The sequence below is a fragment of the Rhinoderma darwinii genome, chromosome 5, assembly GCF_050947455.1.
Source record: "Rhinoderma darwinii isolate aRhiDar2 chromosome 5, aRhiDar2.hap1, whole genome shotgun sequence".
In the NCBI taxonomy this organism is placed as follows: Eukaryota; Metazoa; Chordata; class Amphibia; order Anura; family Rhinodermatidae; genus Rhinoderma; species Rhinoderma darwinii.
Window position 1 is genome coordinate 111863372 of NC_134691.1, and position 20467 is coordinate 111883838.

The window sequence follows — 20467 nt, forward strand, 5'->3', positions numbered from 1 at the left end:
TACCAACCACAATGTCGTCCAGCCACAAGTACTCATCTCTTTCCAATTCTCTTTGTCCCTGGCTTTTTAAGAGCACACATAGCAGCCAAGGGGCAAAAGGGCATCCACATATGCTTTTACCATGAATCTCCACAGTTTTACAATTATTTTTTTTTGCAGAGGGATGTGTTTGGGTAGCTTGTCAAGGTTGCTCACATCCCCAGGGACCCAGGCAGTATTCATAATCGACCTCTAATCTAATTCATGCTCTTTGCTAACAGTAACAAACTTTATGGACTTGTGTTCTAGGAAATTCCCTTAAAATCCACCTCCTTCTTTTTCCTCTTCAGTCATTCCTTATGTTATAAAGGTGCCCTTTAAGGCCTTGTTTACACAGTCTAGATATGATGCAGAATTTGCATGTATTTTTTAAGCCAAAAACAAGAATGGAGCCTGAACAGAAGAAATATATACAGGAAGGCCTTAAGTGCCTCATGAATCCAATTCTGGTTTTGACTTAAAAATGCAAGCAAAATCTGCGTTAAATCTGCAATGTGTGGACAAAGCTTCACAGTGTTCCATGGGAATGTTAGAAATTTATACTGGGAAGCGAGTGTTCCTTTTACTTGCTCATAATACTTGTATTGATAATTAGCGTCCTCTTTCTTTTTGCCTACTTTAACTATAATACTTATGGTGTAGAAAGCCAGGCACGCACCAAATTTTCTTGATGCATTTATGTTTATTACTTCATATTTATGATTATAGCAGAGATCCTTCTCTCAGACTTGGCACTTATGGTGAAATTATAAAGTACGATGGTTATTCTTTTAGTTCTTCTTTAATGGTCAACTACTCTGTGTATTATTGCTTTGCTTGTTTCTAATGTCTGACCCTTATGTATTGCTCTGTACTTTGGTTTCTATTCTTCAAATTCTAGATGGAAAAATAAATACTGGCTGCCTTACACAGTGACTGTATACTGCCGGCAGCACCTGCAGTGACAGGGAATTTGAGTTTCCCACAGTACTACAGGTTTATGATCAGATTAGCTATACTTGTAAATTGAAGAATTCTGATGATAAAATTATATAAGTCCATTCTTGATAAATGGGATCACCTGAATATTACAGAGGTGTTTGTGGTGCTGAGTTCAAAATGTACCCTACAGAATCTGGCTTCCATCCAACACAAAATGACTTTTATTTCAGTCTTCAAATTAATTCAGGTTTGGATCACACACTCATGGACTCACATAGGGCAATTCCTTACCTTTTCCATCCTCAATGACATCTATGGGCAAGAAATATGATTCTTCCACAATTTTCTGACTTTCAATGAGCTCTCGTCAGTCCCTACTGAATGATAGTTCTCTTTGGAATTGGCCACCTGTCTGACTCTAACTGGTCTAATGCCCACCTGCTACTTGTAGGACACAAAAATAGTTCCACTGTTGCAAACTCTTCCCCTGAAAAAAATAGGGATGGTACAGTCGCCAAACCAGTACCGTCTAGCTTTACACTGTATCACGACATAGAAAAATAGATAGATAGACAGACAGATAGATAGATAGATAGATAGATAGATAGATAGATAGATAGATAGATAGATAGATAGATAGATAGATAGATAGATAGACTTCATGGACAAAAATATGTGGACAACCCTCCTATTTGTTGAGTTTAGGTATTTCAGCCACACCCATTGGAAACAGGTGCAAAAACCTCAAACATGCAATCTCCATAGATAAGCATTGCTAGTAGTATGGGTCGTACTGCATAGCTAAGTGATCATTGCCACAGGACAGTTTGTAAAAGTTCTGATCTTCTAGATCTGCCTCGGTCAACTGCAAGTTATTATTGTGAAGTAAAAGCTTCTACAGCTCAATCACCGAGTGGTAGAGCAAGCAAACTCATAGAGCAGGAATGCTAAATATTGAACCGTGTGGTGGATTAAAATCACCTATACACTGTTGCATCACTCAATGAAGAGTTCCAAACAGTTTCTGGAAGTGACATCAGCACAGGAACTGTGCGTCGGGAACTTCATGAAATGGGTTTTCATGGTCGAGCAGCTGCACACAAGTCTAAAATCACAGTGCACAATGCCAAGCATCAGTTGGAGTGGTGTAAAGCCCGCAATCACTAGGCTCTGGAGCAATGGAAATGTGTTCCCCGGAATGAAGAATCATGTTTCACTATATGTCAGTTTGATTGATGAATCTGGGTTTGGCGGATGCTAGGAGCCACTAAAGGTGGTCCAACTCTATATTAACGGCCATTGTTTTGAAGTGGGATGTTCGTATAGGTGTGATGATCAGGTGTCCGCATACTTTTGGCCATATAGAGTAGATAGATATAGAAGAGTGGAATTTGTAATTTCACGGTTTATTTGTGCAAGATAATTCAGCAGCTTTCCCTGCAGTCCTACGAAAAACACAGATTTTTTATTATAATGCGTTGTTCTGAATGACAAACATGGCACTGCTACATTGACAAATTCAATCCTGCTACGTCTGTATATATAGCATGCAAGAAACAGAAGGCATATACCTAAGGGTACTAGTGTACGTGTCACATCTTTACTACAATATTTGTTTTTATCCAGCATGTCAGAAACTTCTCTTTGCTGCAGTCCAACAAGCTGTGAATGTTTTTAAAGCCGCTCTTAGCAGACTCTGTTTAATGTAGTGTACAGGTTTTGAAAACATGTAATCTATCTGTAATGGCACCATGCAGATGTAGGGTAATGCTTGGCGAGAGCAAACCCATTTTACAGATGCTCACCAGTCTGCCGAACAGCCATTCTGTGACCAAGCAGCGTTCCTGATCGTTCTGTTCCCCTGCTTCTAGCTTTTGCATGCTGCATGTCATATCTATGTGGGGGAAGCAGTTTGAGCAATAATGATAGAAGCTATATAAAACTAAAACTGGAAAAAAGGAGTGAAATAAAGATCTGCAAAGAACAAATATTTTAAGTTTAGATATTCTAGCTACTTATAAAAACATTTATTTTCTGGACTAGTCCCCGTACTCAAGGAATCCTGATGATGTTTACCAGGTTAAGACTGCTGGCAGAGGGAACATTTAACATATTCCCCATTAACCCTGGGCCTTAACTTGAAATAAGCAACAACCAAACTATATGTTTAAATTGAATGTTAGCCATAGATTTTGTAAGCCATTCAAAACTTATCACCACCACTAGCCTGGAAGCAGTATACCAGCAGCCGGATTCCCAACAGTCCATCCAAACTCCACCACCACCATTTTCCATTAGACCAACTGCCAGGCTTCGACTTGTCAAAGATGGAGGAAACAATAAATAACTAAACTGCAAAAGAAATCAGTATGAGACAAGATACACAAACACAATCAATACAAAAAACATCTCTACCCTTAGATAAGTGTACCTCATAAATAGCCAACCCGATAAGAGGGGGCTTACAAACTATTGACCGTACTCTAGAAGAATACCATTATCCCCCTATTCAGAGGGAGATCTGCTATGGGGAAGGGGTAAGGACCTAGCAGTCCCTCAGTTGCCTAAATTCAGCCAAATTAAGGGGGAAGAACATACAGTACCACCGTCTTCATCAGTCAGAGAACACACTGCCAAATTGGTGGGTACCCATCAAACAGAGATTGCAGAGTGCACAACATTGGCACTAAATGGTCAGTCAGTGGTTGCCTATCCATAGACTGAAACACAAGCCTCAATGGTTCCTTTAAAACTAAACCTATGATGCTAGTGTGAACAGCGTAAAATACTGCCTTGAGTTACAGTTAGACTAGGGTTTCTCAACTTCCAGGTGACTTAAATATTTCACCTATGGAAAAGAAAGTTGCAAGCGACATTGTAAAAATTCCAATAAATCGAACATTGAAGTTAGCCGTAAGTTGTAGTAATGCTTCGATTTTGTAGAGAATCGTGGTTGGCTCGGTGTCACTGTGGAGCCCTAGTTTAATTGATCTTATGGACTTTTATATAAAGCTTTAAGCTGACGAGTAACTATACGGGGTGTAAAGGTTGCAGACATAGCCAGGCCTTGGTGCCCATCCGGGCACAGCCAGTCCAGTGCTACATAGGAGGACACCAGTGTACTTTACCTTGTACTTTTGGAAAAACTTCTAGAAAAAGGTTATAAAAACATAACGTTGTATTTAGGAATTTAACTTACTTCAGTTTCCAGGTCTCGTTCTAGCTTTCTGAAGCTCTCCAGCCTTTATTGACTCCATAATTCTAGGCTCTCTTTCTGAACTAGGTTTAAACCCTGATGTATATGTGCTCTTTTTTGTTTAGTTATCTGTCAGAAAGCTTTTTGTGTTCCCTGGTTGCAATCAATATGGATTATATTCACAAGATTAATACAAATGCAGGTCTTTCCAAAGAAACAACTTTATGAGCAAATAATAGTTGGCTAAGCGCTGAAGTTAAAAGGCATGGCAACAGTTTTTCATTTCCTAAAGTGTTTTCTGAAGGCTCTGAGTTGCAAGGGCGGTCTTGTCTTCTGAAGATTTGTACCCAGATATTTCCAACTTATTTCTAAAGATATATACTGTATGTTTGTTTATGTGCTCTGTTTTATATTCCAGTATTTTCCTGGTTATGTCATACTGTCAAATTATCATTTTGGAAAAATATGTTTTTGTTTGTTGTCGGAATTGGATATCCTTACATATTGAGCATAATAGATGTCTTCAGTGGGAGTCCATGATCCTCCCTTTTATTTAAAGTTTATTGGTTTGTATAATAACTAAATTGAGGAACCATTTATGCTTTTCCTGCTGGTTAGCCAGCAGACTCCTCTCTATTTTGAATAATACATTTGTAAACCATTTCATCAACCAATTCACGTCTTGTTTCCATGCTTATGTAAGTGCAATTATCTCTAATTGGCCCTTTTGTTATGTCCATGTGCATTCATAAAGCCTAAGCACAGTGGCTAAGAAACATGTGACTTATGTAACAGATTTAACATGCCATATAAGATGATTGCAGTAATTTCCTGGGTAATGCCACCTTCTGCTCCATATGATATTCTCCCGTCTGCTTCTGTCTATCAAATGGCATCCCTTCCTGTCCACGGAGTGTCATCTCCGAACAGACATTACTGTTGTGGTCACAAACAAGAACTCAACCTGGGAAAAAAAAGGGAGGCTCCTTTCAGCCAGAAGCAGTTATGGAAGATCGCTCCCTGTCCTGGGCTACATTTGGAGCACACAGGACTGGCATTAGCACCCCACAATGTTGGGCAGATGTCGAAGCCCACTAAAGAAAAGAGTGTCCACTACTGGTCTCCGCCCTGAATTACGTCCTTCGTAGTTTATCTTGCCCAGGACTGTTGGAGAAACTACACAGGACACTGCTGCGTTCTCTTATTTCCTGTGTAGTTTCTCCTACACAGGATGCAGGACGTTTGGCGAGGGGGGGGGGTAGGCCTTCCTTGCACAGGGAGCCCTCTCTATATTTAATTTAAAGAGGATCTGTTACCAAATTTCACAATACATACTGCAAACATTAAATAGATTTCTGTTATGATTAGCAGCAGGACTGCTGCTAATCAATGATTCTGTTTTCTTTGTGTTTGTACGTTGCTAGTCAATGCCTTTGGTCTGAATTTGGATTTGGTCATCATTTAGCTTTGCCTCGTTGATTAAGGCGGAGTACCTTTCTTGGGATATATATACTTCAGGCCCGGATTACGCAAGTGCTGGTTATAATGTTTCTGGCATGGGCTAACTATTTCCAGATTCTTGTTTGAGACTTTGTTCCTTGTCTGTCTGTCTATGTGTTTGTTTGTACTGTGGGACCTGTTGGTCCTCTGAGGGTTCTGGGTTTTGTATAGTGATTTTATATATGTATCCTGGGATCAGTAGTTCCACTGGTTTGTTTGCCTTTCCTGTGCGTTTGGTCTGCTGCCAAGCAATTGTCTTGCCCTGCTGTGGGATAGTATTCTGATAGGGTCAGTGAGTGTTGTAAAACTTTTGTCCACTGTCTATTCATCTGTTATCGACCTGCCTGATTAATCATTAAAATTAGCCAACTATGACACCAAATATATGCATGAGACCAAGTATATGTTTGATGTAATCTCAATGTCCTCCCACCTAGAGCTGACAAGCTCCTATCAGTGCCCTTCCTCCCCGGCACTGTGCAGAAATATTGCACATGTTCAGTACAAGCTGCAGTTTCCCTTATTCTGCAGTGGAAGGCTAGTCTTCCAGCAGCAGATTTAGTGCGGAATTACAACTTCTGAATCGATCTGCTGATTTATTTTACTGCAAATCAGAGAAAACTGTAGCTTTAACTGGGTATGTGTTAAATTTCAACATGGTTCAGGGGAGGAGGGATACTGATAGGAGCTTGTCAGCTATAGGTGGGAGGAGATTGAGATTACATTATTCATATACTTGGTCTAATGAATACACTTGGTCTAATGCTAATTTTAATATCAGGCAGGAAAACTTTGAGAAAGGATTATACGGCCATTCTAACATGGATTTTCAAAATAAATACTCCAGCTTCAATAGGTCAAAGTTATCTATTTAATAATGTATGCAGTTTGTACTGTGAGATCTTGTGATAGATCCTCTTTAACCTCTTTTTTTACCAGGTCTCAAACTCAGGACCTGCTTTATGAGAGCCACAGGCTATACTGTTATCTTTAAGATAATTTCTTCTGCTATACGTGTATGTATGTATATATATATATATATATATATATATACACACACAGCACACAAGAAAATGGCGACAGCACTCTGCGGACACTAATGCCACCTAAGCCACTAAATATAAATAAATATGCATTACTGCTACTTACAATAGGGAGGTTCTTAGCGCATATATATATATATATATATATATATATATATATATATAGAGAAAAATGTAGAGCGTAGTAACGGCACCAGGACTTCAAGGTGGATGAAAGCAAAAGTGGATTTATTTCACCTCAACACAGCAACGTTTCGGTTCAACAGGAACCTTTCTCAAGCCAACTGAGAAAGGTTCCTGTTGAACCGAAACGTTGCTGTGTTGAGGTGAAATAAATCCACTTTTGCTTTCATCCACCTTGAAGTCCTGGTGCCGTTACTACGCTCTACATTTCTCTCTATTTGGATATTGGGGAATTGATTCACCCCCAGGTAACGAGCACATGGCCTGATTTGTTGCATTTGGAGTGCTGTGTTCATCCACCCTGGACTGTATATATATATATATATATATATATATATATATATATATATATATATATATACTTATGTCTATGGTAAAATGGCACCTAAAACAAATGCAGCTCAACTCGCAAAAAACATGACCTCATACAGCTATGTTGATGAAAAAATACAAAAAGCGATGGCTATTATGACTTTAAATGTGGGAAGGCAAAAACAAGAAAACATTTCTGCCTATCCGAACAAGTACAGCACCCACATTTTCTGGCAGTAAAAGGGTTCCATTACAAATTTTGTGGAATGCAGCGTTCCCTTTTCTTCTTAAGGTGTGTTCAGATGTGCATTTTTTTTTCAAGATGGGACAAGCCCCCAGGACTGTCCTGTAACACCTACAATATTATTGTAATACAGTGGCACAAAAAAAGTTAAACAATGTTTGTTAAAGTATATTATTTATTACATAAAAATCCTAAAACCTAAAAAAAAAACAGTTTGCATCCCCCCCCCCAACAACTTGTTCTGCAAAAGACAGGATCTCATACAACTCCCTAAACCTAATTAAAAAAAACTTTAGTTCTAAAGATCAAAAATGGTTTTGTCCTTAAAAGGGATAAGCTTAGCATCCATATGGATCATTGAGTATGAACATACTCTTAGGCTGGATTCCCACATCGCGTATATGTTGCAAATTTTTGTTCAGATTTTGAGGTAGATTTTTGAGCCAAAGCCAGAAGTGGATCCAGGAGAAATAGGAATAAGTAATCCTTTATGTTCCCTATTCCTTTTGAAACCACTTCTGTCTTTGGCTCAAAAATCTGCACCAAAATTTGCAAAAAATACACGATGTATAAATCCAGCTTTAGGTTATTTTGACAAAACCACACCACATTTATGCAGCAGCTTTGAAAATTTTTTACAAAACCAAAGTGAAATCACCCAAAAATGTAAGTTTGTGAGCAAAGCTTAACTTTCTGCATCATTTTCCAATTCTCTGACTAGAGTCATCAATGTAAACAATCAATGTTTCCATGGATGTTGCCAATCTCGTTGGCATGACTATGTCTTTGGAAAGATATTTATGAATAAATGTAGGAATAAATTCTCCTCTAAGGCCCTGTTGAAATTACGTTTTGAGTTTACGTTTAGCGTATTTGTTAAATGTAGACAAATATATGCCATTCTAATGCTTCCAAGTTTGTTTTTTTTTACGAATATGTGTAAACATATTAAAACGTCTTTTTTTTCTATTCTTCTAAAAAAATATTCAAAATGTATATGCTTAACTTGTGCAAACATTACGTTTGCATACGTCACCCATTGACTACGATGTAAATAAAAAAAATGCTTACGTCGAGTATACATTTTATTTGGAGGACAGAATAGCGTGGTACACTATGCTATTCTTTCCTAAAAAAACAACAACAGCGTTTGCTGACGTAAAGGTGGTCAAACATAGTCAAAAGTATACTCTTTTGGAAAATGAAAGTGTATGCAAATGCCAGGGAATACGTTTGAATACCTTTTTTTTTTATATTGAAGCTTATACGCTAAGCATAGAGCATAAACATGATGTGAACAGGGCCTGTAATATATACTAATATACTACTATTAATTTGTGGGTTTTAATAGGCATGCAGGTGTTTGCTTATAAAAAATATAAACAAAGACTATAACAAAAGCAATATATATATATATATATATAGAGAGAGAGAGAGAGAGAGAGAGAGAGAGAGAGAGAGAGAGATCTCTCTCTCTCTCTCTGGTTTGGGACATAGGAGATCTGAGGAAAGAGTGGTCTGGCACGTAGGTTATCTAAGGAGTGAGTGATCGGGCACATAGGAGATCTGAGTAAGGAGTGGTCTGGCACAGAGGAGATCTGAGGAGGGAGCAGGCTGGCACATAGTAGATCTAAAGAGAAATTGTCTGTCACATAAGAGATCTGAATAAGGAGTGATCTGGCAAATAGAATATCTGAAGAAGGAGTGTTCTGGTACATAGGAGATCTGAGAAACAAGTGTTCTGGCACATAGGGGATCTGAAGAAGGAGTGGTCTGACACATAGGAGTTCTGAGGAAGGAGTGGTCTGGCAAATAGGAGATCTGAGGAATGAGTGTTCTGGCACATAGGAGATCTGAAGAGAGATAGTATAGGACATAAGAGATCTTAGGAAGGAGTGATCTGGCACATATCAGATCTGAGGAAGGTGGTCTGGCACATAGGAGATCTGAGAAAGGTCGTCTGGCACATAGGAGATCTGAGGAAGGTGGTCTGGCACATAGATCTGAGGAAAACATGATCTGTACATAGGAGATTGTATGAAGGAGCGGTTTGGCTCATAGACATGTTATTTGTTTCTGCTGCTTTTATTTACTTTAACACTTTTATCAGTACAGTATACATATTGTTTTTTAACAAATGACTACAGTACTACCAATTTTAATGGTTTGAAATTAAGTTTGAATGTTATTTTCTGTGAGTTAATTATGAGAATGCATCATAGGTTTACTATTCCAGGCATTGCCGTTCTATGATTTTGAGCATTATGACTTTCTATCCCTGTTCTGTTGTCAGCTCATTCTTGCTAATTCAATGCACTTAATTACTATTAGGGTACATTAAATTAAGAGATTTGTGGCAAAAAAATCATTACTTGTAAATGTAGCCTTTGAATATGTTCACACATGGCAGTTTTCCACTGCAGAAATTACTGCGACTGACAGCTGTTGAGCTTAGTACCAAAACGTACTGCTCCCCGTAAGATATTACCTGGTGTAGGTATTGCTGCATTTATAATGTCTGCATTATCCTTTGGTGATAGAAAATCCCTCTGCTTTCCTTTTCATTGTCCTATCTAAATTCCTAATTATAGACAGTGTATATCTTTACAATACTAGTATTCATCTACTCAATGATTCGTATGTACCTAATGTTCACTATTATGGGCCTGATGTTAGGCTCCAAATGTATTTAAAACTATATTTTAAGTAACGGCCTTTTACATAGACGGTGGATGTGTTTTTCCACTACCTACTATATTTTGTTAATACTGATTTGCATATTTGCCGATGGCTGTTGCTAGAGGATGGGTAAAATTAAAATGTATCTTTGCATTCCTCCACTTTTCATTTATCAGTAAGAAACATGCTTGCTCCATAGCAAAAAAAAAAAAGAAAGAATTAAATTACTTATACACATGGTTGTCTGTCTTCAGACTTCTCTAGAATTAGGCTGTCAAGGAATGTAAGCCTAATGTGCACTTGTAGCAAGTAACGTTGTCTCTACTGCCGGCTGATGCCTAAGTAGATTTGAAAATGAAAGGGGTTATTATAAAGTGATTGCAGCACAGAGAGGTATGTCATTTTTTACAGGAGTCTCGGCTTTTTTTTTTGTTCTAAGCTGTTGTTTTGTTTTACATCATTTATATTTATTGTCTCGTTGTGACTATGAAGAAGTAGTAAAAAATTTTGAAAATGTATAATCTCTGCGGTTCCATCATGTGGCGGTATAAAAAAAGAACTTCCAGTTAGTAAACCATAGATTTTGTTTGTCTTTCTATAGCTTGTGCAACATTATAAAACATCCAGGTGTTTCATCAATGTGCAGATTATAGGCACAGGTACCGTTACTTATAATTACCATTTCGGAGGGGTGGCTAGCTGGCTCCTCAAATTATAGAATTTACTGTGATTTTATTCTTGAGCAGTTTAGTTCTTTCACTTGCAAAATTGATATCAATCTTTGTCGAAGAGAGAACAACCCTTGATGGCATCTAGCATTGTTTTTGAGTTTAAATATAGGCCTGCGTCTATGGAAAGACCTGCCAGGCTGGGGAGTTGCCCTACAGGCATCTTGGTACAGTGCCATCTCATTTAACACAATAATACTGATTACTAAGGACAATAGTTTTTAATCGAAACTTCATATTGTAATCGTTCTATCATGAGGTTTTCATTTTATTGTTTTTATATGTGAATTTAGTGAGTGCTGCTTTGGTGAATGATGGCAGCAGTAAGACTGTGCTATAAGAACAAAACATCTGAGAGCCACATTTATAAAACCTATTGCCACTTTCGTAATTTTTCACAGGTGTCAACAAAAGGGCACAGCCTGCAAGTTACACACTCTGCTGCTAAGTTATAACAAAGATTTCTGCCACTGTTGATGTCGACAGTTTGGATAAATCCCTCACACTGTCGTTATACTAGTGCTAAAGATATAATATCTTTCAACTAAATGAACAAAAACTGTTCAAGAAGTGAGGACATTACCTTCCCTTTACAATCTTCGCTTCTACACTGTCGATTAACAAGTTATGTATTCTTTAAAAACAATGCAATGGAACCTTATAGATTAGAATAGATAAGCTGAAAAGAAGAGCGGTGCCATTTCCCAATTATCTTCAGAAATGTGGCAAATAAAATTTTGTAATTATTTATATTCCGGAGTATGAGTACTAAGAGTGCTCAGACTGTTAAAAGTAGATTTCCCCTTTAAATCCAAATACATAGTTCTAATTTTTTTCTGTAACCTTCCTGTAATCTATCTCTAAGGCGTCATGCACACGGCCATGTGCACGGCCGTGATTTTCGGGTCGGCCGGCCTTGTAGTGTCAGCCGCGAGCCGCCCGCAAATCGCGGGCTGTGCACATGGCCGTGGCCATTATTTTCAATGAGCCTGGACCGCAGAACACGGCCGTAATAAGGCTTGCCCGTTCTTTCTGCCGTCCGGGCTCCTGGGCCATGCACGGACCGTGGAAACCACGGTCGTGTGCATGGCCCCATAGGAATGAATGGGGCCGCAATTCTCCCGTGGATTTTCGGGGAAATTGCGGCCGCAAAAGCACGTTCGTGTGCATGGGGCCTAACATCTACTTTCTGAATCTTTTCAAATGTTCTTTATTTTTGGCCAACCCTAAATTTTTGCCACTTTTCTTTCTGCGTTTTTTTCTGCTAAAAAACGGCACATGTAAAAACAGCCTGCCCTTATCATCCCCTACATTACAGCATAGCCATTCCATTGACTAATCATATTCCCAATATACCCTAACAACTAATTTCTAATGTAGCCTGTGATTTGCAGTAATATTCACAACTGCGAAGTCATATAAATATGATAACCCCTATATAATAACACTCATGCGTATGAGAGTGCGGAATGGTTGTGCCAGCCATTCCTATGTAACTCTAGAAAGGTTACTGGCCAGTATACGGTAGTTTTGAGACAAAGAAAGTCATTAGCAATTTGGTCATTGCTGAAGAATTGGCGACATCCCATTCTCTGTCATTAAATTCATGTTTTGGAAGTAAATTAAAGAATTACTGTATAAAAGGAAAGGAAAAAAGCAAAATGTCCCTGGTTTGCATATTTATATTTCTGCAGAGTGCCAGTACACAAACTAAAGAGGAATCGAGCCCCCGAAGCAAGATCTTTTATTTCTCAGCCAGGTTTTGATTATCATTGGCAGTATCCTCAAATTACACCTTAAACGTCTCAGAGATGCAGAAATTTAGTTTCATGGGGAAAAAAAACACCACAGTTGTAATAGAAGCTAAAGTGTAAATTCAAGAGAAATGAAGTATGAATTTTACATGCAATGGAAATAGATTCTATCAGTCAGTTCGTGTGCCATATAGCAAGTGTAGAAACAGCTAGGATCTCTGATTAAATAGAATTCAGAAGTGCCACAGGCTAAATATGGGCCTGCTACTCCCTCAGGTCAGAACTGCACCTGTCAGGCTTCACTGCTTGATACCCAGCTTAAGCTGGCAGGAGGAAAGCACTGGTGTATGTCGGATGCTGCAGGCACAGTCAGGGGAATTGATAGGCATTACCTGACTGAACTTCAGGCATGATAAACATTGCATTCTGCAGGGAAGCAATCTGGCTTTCTTATCATGAATCAGTGGACCTAGAGTGTCTCAGTTGACCTCATGATTCATGCCAATGGGGCCTATCATAAATGGAGATAATTCCGAGAGAGACACTGCTAGTTTATCAAGTAAACTGGGGCACAGTAAAAAACAGCTTTCTAGCCTATAACTAAATTAATAGAAAATAGAAATCTATCACTCATTGCACAGTGATGTTTGGCTAAAACAATTCCATAAAAAGTTAACTTTCTCTTAGAAACCTTGACAATTATTCCCCACTGCTTCAGTACGTACAGCACATTTATAACAGATTATACTATTAGAAGTAGTAATCATGTCCAGGAACAACATTGTCTTATTTCTTTACGCATTCATAACCAGTTTTAATAGAATTTTCAGATTCTTTATACCTGAGACCTACAGGTTTCTGGGCGCAGGAAGTTGCTAAATGACAGCAAACATAATCAGCCATTTTTTATTTTTTATTATGGTGCGTTTTAGGAGCCTCACACACACGAGCGTGTTCGGTCCGTGGTACAGTCTGTACGTCGGCCGCATTTCCCGGACCGAACACACTGTAGGGAGCCGGGCTCCTAGCGTCATAGTTATCTATGACGCTAGGTGTCCCTGCCTCTCCACGGAACTACTGTCCCGTACTCAAAACATGATTAGAGTACGGGACAGTTGTCCCACAGCGAGGCAGTGACACCTAGCATCGTACATAACTATGATGCTAGGAGCCCGGCTCCCTGCAGTGTGTTCGGTCCGGGAAATGCGGTCGATGTACGGACCGTATATCACGGACCAAATACGCTCGTGTGTGGGAGGACTCAGTCTCCCAGCTACCCTGTATATGATTATGCACATTTTAGTTACTATTTCTCCTTCTTCTTCTCCCTGTGTTCTCTCTTTATCTGCTAATATTATGTATGCTTATAACCTACGTCTCCTGTGCCTACTTAATATATAATACAAGGGAAAGGCACGCTGAGGTAGAAACCCCCATCATGGCAGCCAATATTCTAGCTTTCAAACTAGTGTTTCCCTTCCCCTAAATAAACGGGACAGTCAGGCACATCGTAGTAGACAACAGCTATAATTTTAATGTAAGACCTCTGTCCAATTCATTGTATTTAATATTTTGTGCGTTTTTCTTGCAGATCCAATGCATGGTCCACGAAAGCTGCAGGTGGTTGAAATAAAATCCAGGGAATTAACCATCCGTTGGGAGCCATTTGGATACAATGTTACACGTTGCCACAGATACAATCTCACGGTTCAATACAGGTACCACATTGGAGGGCAAGAGCAAGTACGAGAAGAAGTAAGCTGGGATATGGAGAGCTCACATCCTCAACACACAATAACAAAACTGACACCTTACACCAACGTCAGTGTCAAACTTGTACTTATGAATCCAGAGGGCGGGAAGGAAAGTCAGGAACTAGTAGTACAGACTGATGAAGACGGTAAGTACTTATGGAATTACAAAAATCGAAATGTATACATCTCCTAAAATTTACTCTATCCTTAAGATCAAGGTGTACACAAACACATTGGTTCAATTGGCGTTAACACCAAATGTGTATAGTGTATGTTACATAGTAATATTTTAAATTGTGTACATACTGTAAAGCACAGGCATAGCTTGAAGCTCCTGTGCCCCTTAGCAAAATCTGTAATGTACAGTACAATGTATTACTATTTGGATGAGAGGTGAGTGCCTATTAATTTTGAGCTATCACTGAGGCCATAATCACACAAATTATTTGGTTGGTACATGAGTTCATGGACCGTATTGTGGATCTGAGCAGTAGAATTCTATTGGTCCATACTATATCTCTCTGTGCCTTTAAGTTTACATGGCAGGCAAGGTAAGGAAGAAAAAATCTAGGGACAAATATTGGAATGCAACAATTGGCGGTAGAACCACCCACAATGGGTGGAGCCGAGAGATGGTCAATGGTTAAAAATGTGTCAAATGTTAAAAATACTGTCAAATGTTGAAAATACTGTCAAATGTATCCAACAGTAAAAGTAATAGGCAACAGTATGAGTAAAAAGAAATGATAATATAACACCTAAGGCTAGGACAAAGTCGTGTTGGACAGAGTCCCCTGCAAATATAGAAACATGCTGTAGTCTTGTCCTGCAATATTACCCACTATCTGTCCCCGGCTTTTTGCTTACCTAACAAATGTCTTAGGGGACTTATGGAAGGCAATATGACTGCAGGATCAGACTAAACAGGGTTTGCTTATTGTGTATTTCCATGGAAACATAGGAGCTGTAGACACAAAGCAATAGGACAAATTGAATAAAGATGATTTGCAAAGTTGCTTCTTTTAACCCTTTCACGTGGCTAATCTGTAGATTAATGTCCGGGAAGGGTATTTAAAGTAATAAAAAAAAATGTAATTTCTTTTTTTTTTAAAATATAAAAATTAAAATCACCTCCCTTTCCCTAGATCACATCTAAAAATAAATAAACATAAACACATTGGGTATCCCGTGTCCCAAAATGCCAAACTATAAAAATATAAAAATATTTTTCCAATACGGTGAACGCCGTAGCAGGAAAAAATTACAAAATGGCCGAATCACAGTTTTTTTGGCCACTTCAACACCCCCAAAATGTTTTATAAAATGTGATCACATTGCCAGACATTCCCCAAAATGGTATTAATAAAAACAACATCTTTCCACGTACAAAAAGACGAAACCCATAAAAAAATGGCGGAACTGCTGTTTTTTTTCCAATTCCACCCCATTCTGAATTTTTTCCAGCTTCCCAGTACATCACACATAATATTAAATAGTACCATTAGAAAGTACAATTTGTCCCGAAAAAATAAAGCCCCCATATGGCTGTGTCAATGTAAAAAAATTATGACTTTTTGAAGGCGGGGAGGAAAAAACAAAAGCATAAAAATGAAAATTAGTCTTGCCCTGAAAGGGTTAATAGATGAATTAGAGCAATAGTTTTTAAAATGGTCGTGAAGGTGTTTGACCTTCTATAGAATCAGCAACACATTATTCAGTAGCACGGGGCTAGGGGGATACAAAAGTTCAAAGGCAAGACCCGTCCGAAAATTTAGTACTAATTAGAGGCACTAGCTTAATATTCTCTACACTTAAAGGGAATGTATAAACAGAAAAATACCAAATGCTAAATCAGGTTTTATTATTAACATATTTTTTACATTTTTGGTAGTATTTTTATTGATTTTTTTTATGTAACTATTCATATAAGAAAAATCTTTAAATATTACATTTTTAACATTTAACATTTCTCTGACAATCAACTCTCATTCATTGCAACTGCCATAAAGCACACATACTGTGCTGCATGGTCCATATAGAGAATACAGGCAAGCAGTGTGTGCCTCTAGTATGGCCGCACCCAGGTAAGTTTTTAAAAAGGAAAAATTAATAGCTAAAACATTTAAAAAAAAGAACAAACATATTATTTCTCCTGTAGACTTACATCTAATTAATTAAACTAAAATTAAATACATGAGACATTCCCTTTAACCCGTTGTTGTGCAAATGGGTGAACGATTAACTCGTAATTGTGGTCTATTGCCTGCTATAGTTGGTAGCACTACGCCCAGTGGAGGGCACAGGCGGAAGAGCTGTGCCCGCACCATCCGCAGTGGGTGCAGGCTGTAATGCTGTCACCCCATCGTTGTCCTGTGACATGATCACGGACCACCGATGGGTTGCCATGGCTATATGGCTTTACACTGATAGGCAATAATGCATTATATAAGCAATCAGAAGATCGCATTCTGAAGTCCCCTAGTGGAACTAAAAAAATAGTTAAATAAATTTTACATAAAAATTTACTTTATTTAGCAAATGTGTTAAAAAAATAATACACATATATGGTATCGCAGGGATTGTAACAATCCGTATATTAAAGTAAACACATTATTTATATCACACTATGAACAGCAGAATTTATTTATTTTTAAAGTTAAAAAAATGGCGAAATTGCTTTTTTTTATTTTCCCCCTTTAAAAAAATTCATAAAAGATAATTAATAAACTATATATACTTAAAAATTCTAGGTTTTATTAAAACTATATGACTATTCCTGCAAAAAATAAGCCCACATACAACACATAAATAAAGGAAACATCTTATTTATGCAGCATGGTGAATAATGAATATTTAAACCTCAAAAATCCTTGGCGGAATTCCTGTTTTATTTTGTTTTTTCAATCTCCCCTTTAATTTTTTTAAAATAAAAGTTCATTAACCCCTTCAGGACACAGCCTGTTTTGGCCTTCAGGACGCAGCCAATTTTTTCAAATCTGACATGTTTCACTTTATGTGGTAATAACTTCGGAATGCTTTTACCTATCCAAGCGATTCTGAGATTGTTTTCTCGTGACACATTGGACTTTATGTTACTGGCAAAATTTGCTCGATACATTAAGTATTTAATTGTGAAAAACACCAAAATTTAGCGAAAAATTGCAAAAATTAGCATTTTTCTAAATTTATATGTATCTGCTTGTAAAACAGATGGTAATACCACACAAAATTGTTGCTAATTAACATCCCCCACATGTCTACTTTAGATTGGCATTGTTTTTTGAACATCCTTTTATTTTTCTATGACATCACAAGGCTTAGAACTTTAGCAGCAATTTCTCACATTTTCAAGAAAATTTCAAAAGGCTATTTTTACAGGGGCCAGTTCAGTTGTGAAGTGGATTTTAGGGCCTTATATATTAGAAACCCTCGATAAGTCACCCCATTTTAAAAACTTCACCCCTCAAAGTATTCAAAACAGCATTTAGAAAGTTTCTTAAACCTTTAGATGTTTCACAGGAATTAAGGCAAAGTAGATGTGAAATTTTCAAATTTCTTTTTTTTTTTGCAGAAATTAATTTTTCATCTATTTTTTTTGTAACACAGAAAGTTTTACCAGAGAAACGCAACTCAATATCTATTGCCCCGATTCTGAAGTTTTTAGAAATACCCCACATGTGGCCCTAGTGCACTTATTGACTGCAGCACAGGCCTCAGAAACAAAGGAACACCTAGAGGATTTTGGGGCCTCCTTTTTTATTAGAAAATATTTTAGGCACCATGTCGGGTCTGAAAGGCTCTTGCGGTGCCAAAACAGTGGAAATCCCCCAAAAGTGACCCCATTTCGGAAACTATACCCCTTGAGGAAATTATCTAGGGGTATAGTGAGCATTTTGACCCCGCAGGTTTTTGGGAGAAATTATTGGAAGTAGGCCGTGAAAATGAAAATCTACATTCTTTCAAAGAAAATGTAGGTTTAGCTAATTTTTTCTAATTTCCACAAGGGCTAAAAGGAGAAAATGCACCACTACATTTGTAAAGCAATTTCTCCCGAGTAAAACAATACCCCACATGTGGTAATAAACGGTTGTTTGGACACACGGCAGGGCTTAGAAGGGAAAGAGCGACATTTGGTTTTTGCAGCTCAAATTTAGCAGGAATGGTTTGCGGAGACCACGTCGCATTTGCAAAGCCCCTAAGGGACCAAAACCGTGAAAACACCAAAAAAGTGACTCCATTTAGGAAACTACACCCCTTGAAGAATCCATCTAGGGGTGTAGTGAGCATCTTGAACCCACAGGGGTTTCATAGATTTTATTAGAATTGGGCAGTGAAGATAAAAAAAATACTTTTTTTTCCAATAAGACGTAGCTTTAGCTCAAAATTTTTCATTTTCTCAACAAATAAAGGAATAAAAAAAAAAAAAACATTTGTAAAGCAACTTCTCTGGAGTACGGCAATACCCCATTTGTGGTCTTAAACTGCTGTTTGGGCACACGGCAAGGATCAGAAGAGAAGGAGCGCCATTTGGCTTTTGGAGCACAGATTTTGCTGGATTGCTTTCTTGACACCATGTCACTATTGCAAAGCTCCTAAGGTGTCAGTACAGTGGAAACTCCCCAAAAGTGATTCCATACACAAAACTACACCCCTTGAGGAATTCATCTAGGGGTGTAGTGAGCATTTTGACCCCACAGGTGTTTCATAGATTTTATTAGAATTGGGCAGTGAAAATAAAAAAAAATCCTTTTTCTTCAATAAGACGTAGTTTTAGCTGAAAATGTTTCATTTTCTCAACAAATAAATGAAAAAAAGCACAACAACACTTATAAAGCAACTTCTCCTGTGTACGGCAATACCACATATGTGGTCATAAACTGCTGTTTGGGCACACAGTAGGGCTCAGAAGGGAAGGAGTGCCATTTGGCTTTTGGAGTACAGATTTTGCTGGATTGGTTTCTGGGCGCTATGTCGCATTTGCAAAGTCCCTGTGGGACCAAAACAGTGGATCCCCCCCAGAAGTGACCCCATTTTGGAAACTACACCCCTCAAGGTATTCACTTAGGGGTGTAGTGAGCATATTAACACCACAGGTGATTGGCAGAAATTTGCGTGCACTCGATGTTGCAGAGTGAAAATGGGATTTGTTTCTATAGATATGCCAATATGTGGCGCCCAGCTTGTGCCACTGGAGACACACACCCCAAAAATTGTTAAACGGGTTCTCCCGGGTATGGCGATGCCATATATGTGGAAGTAAACTGCTGTTTGGGCACACTGTAGGGTTCAGAAGGGAGGTAGCGCCATTTGGCTTTTGGAGTGTTCATTTTGCTTGTAGTAGTCTTGTATTGAGTCTTACTGGTGTTTCCGTTTATAATGTGGGGGTACATGTAAGCCGGGCGGAGTATATAAGGGGCATAGTCAGGTGGTATAATAATGGAGTAAACAAAAACAATAAAATAATCCATAGAGGTGTGTTACGCTGTGACACAATCCTTTCTGCACAGGCCAGTGTCGCACTAATAAATGTTCCTTACTTATTCCCCTTTTGGTCCACACTCCGCACCTTTGCAGTTTGAGGAATTTTGCTGAGAAGTGTTGCCCTGGTATAATACGGGCAACCTCGCTTTCAGCAGATATGTTTGGGCTCTCCCCTTCCTGGTTCCCTAATTTTAGGGGCCTTGATAATTCGCCACTTGAAACAGAAGAAATGTTTCCCTCGGGCCGGCACAACTGCATATTTTTATTTCCTGGCTTATTGGAGCCTTAACTAATTTTATTTTTTCATAGACGTAGTGGTATGACGGCTGTTTTTTTTGCGGGACGAGCTGTAGCTTTTATTGGTACCATTTTGGGGTACATGCAACTTTTTGATCACGTGTTATCCTTTTTTTTTTGGGAGGCAAGGTGACCAAAAAAGAGCAATTCTGACATTATTTTTTTAATTATTTTTATACAGCGTTCACCACGCGTTATAAATTACACGTTACCTTTATTCTGCGGGTCAGTCCGATTCCGGTGATACCTAATTTATAGAACTTTTTTATGTTTTACAACTTTTTGCACAATAAAATAACCTTTGTAAAGAGAATGGATTATTTCTGTCGCCATGTT

The 20467-nt window shown here is 38.3% G+C and overlaps 1 protein-coding gene across 4 annotated transcripts in view; it reads left to right on the forward strand.

The window, feature by feature from the left end:
• The window catches only part of PTPRM (protein tyrosine phosphatase receptor type M), a 748757-nt gene that overhangs the window by 343304 nt on the left and 384986 nt on the right, over positions 1 to 20467 (forward strand). For all 4 annotated transcript variants that reach the window (XM_075826409.1, XM_075826410.1, XM_075826411.1 and 1 more), the window contains exon 8: positions 14191 to 14499. In XM_075826409.1, the coding sequence (XP_075682524.1) occupies positions 14191 to 14499 (309 nt within the window). The remainder of the gene's footprint in view (positions 1 to 14190; positions 14500 to 20467) is intronic.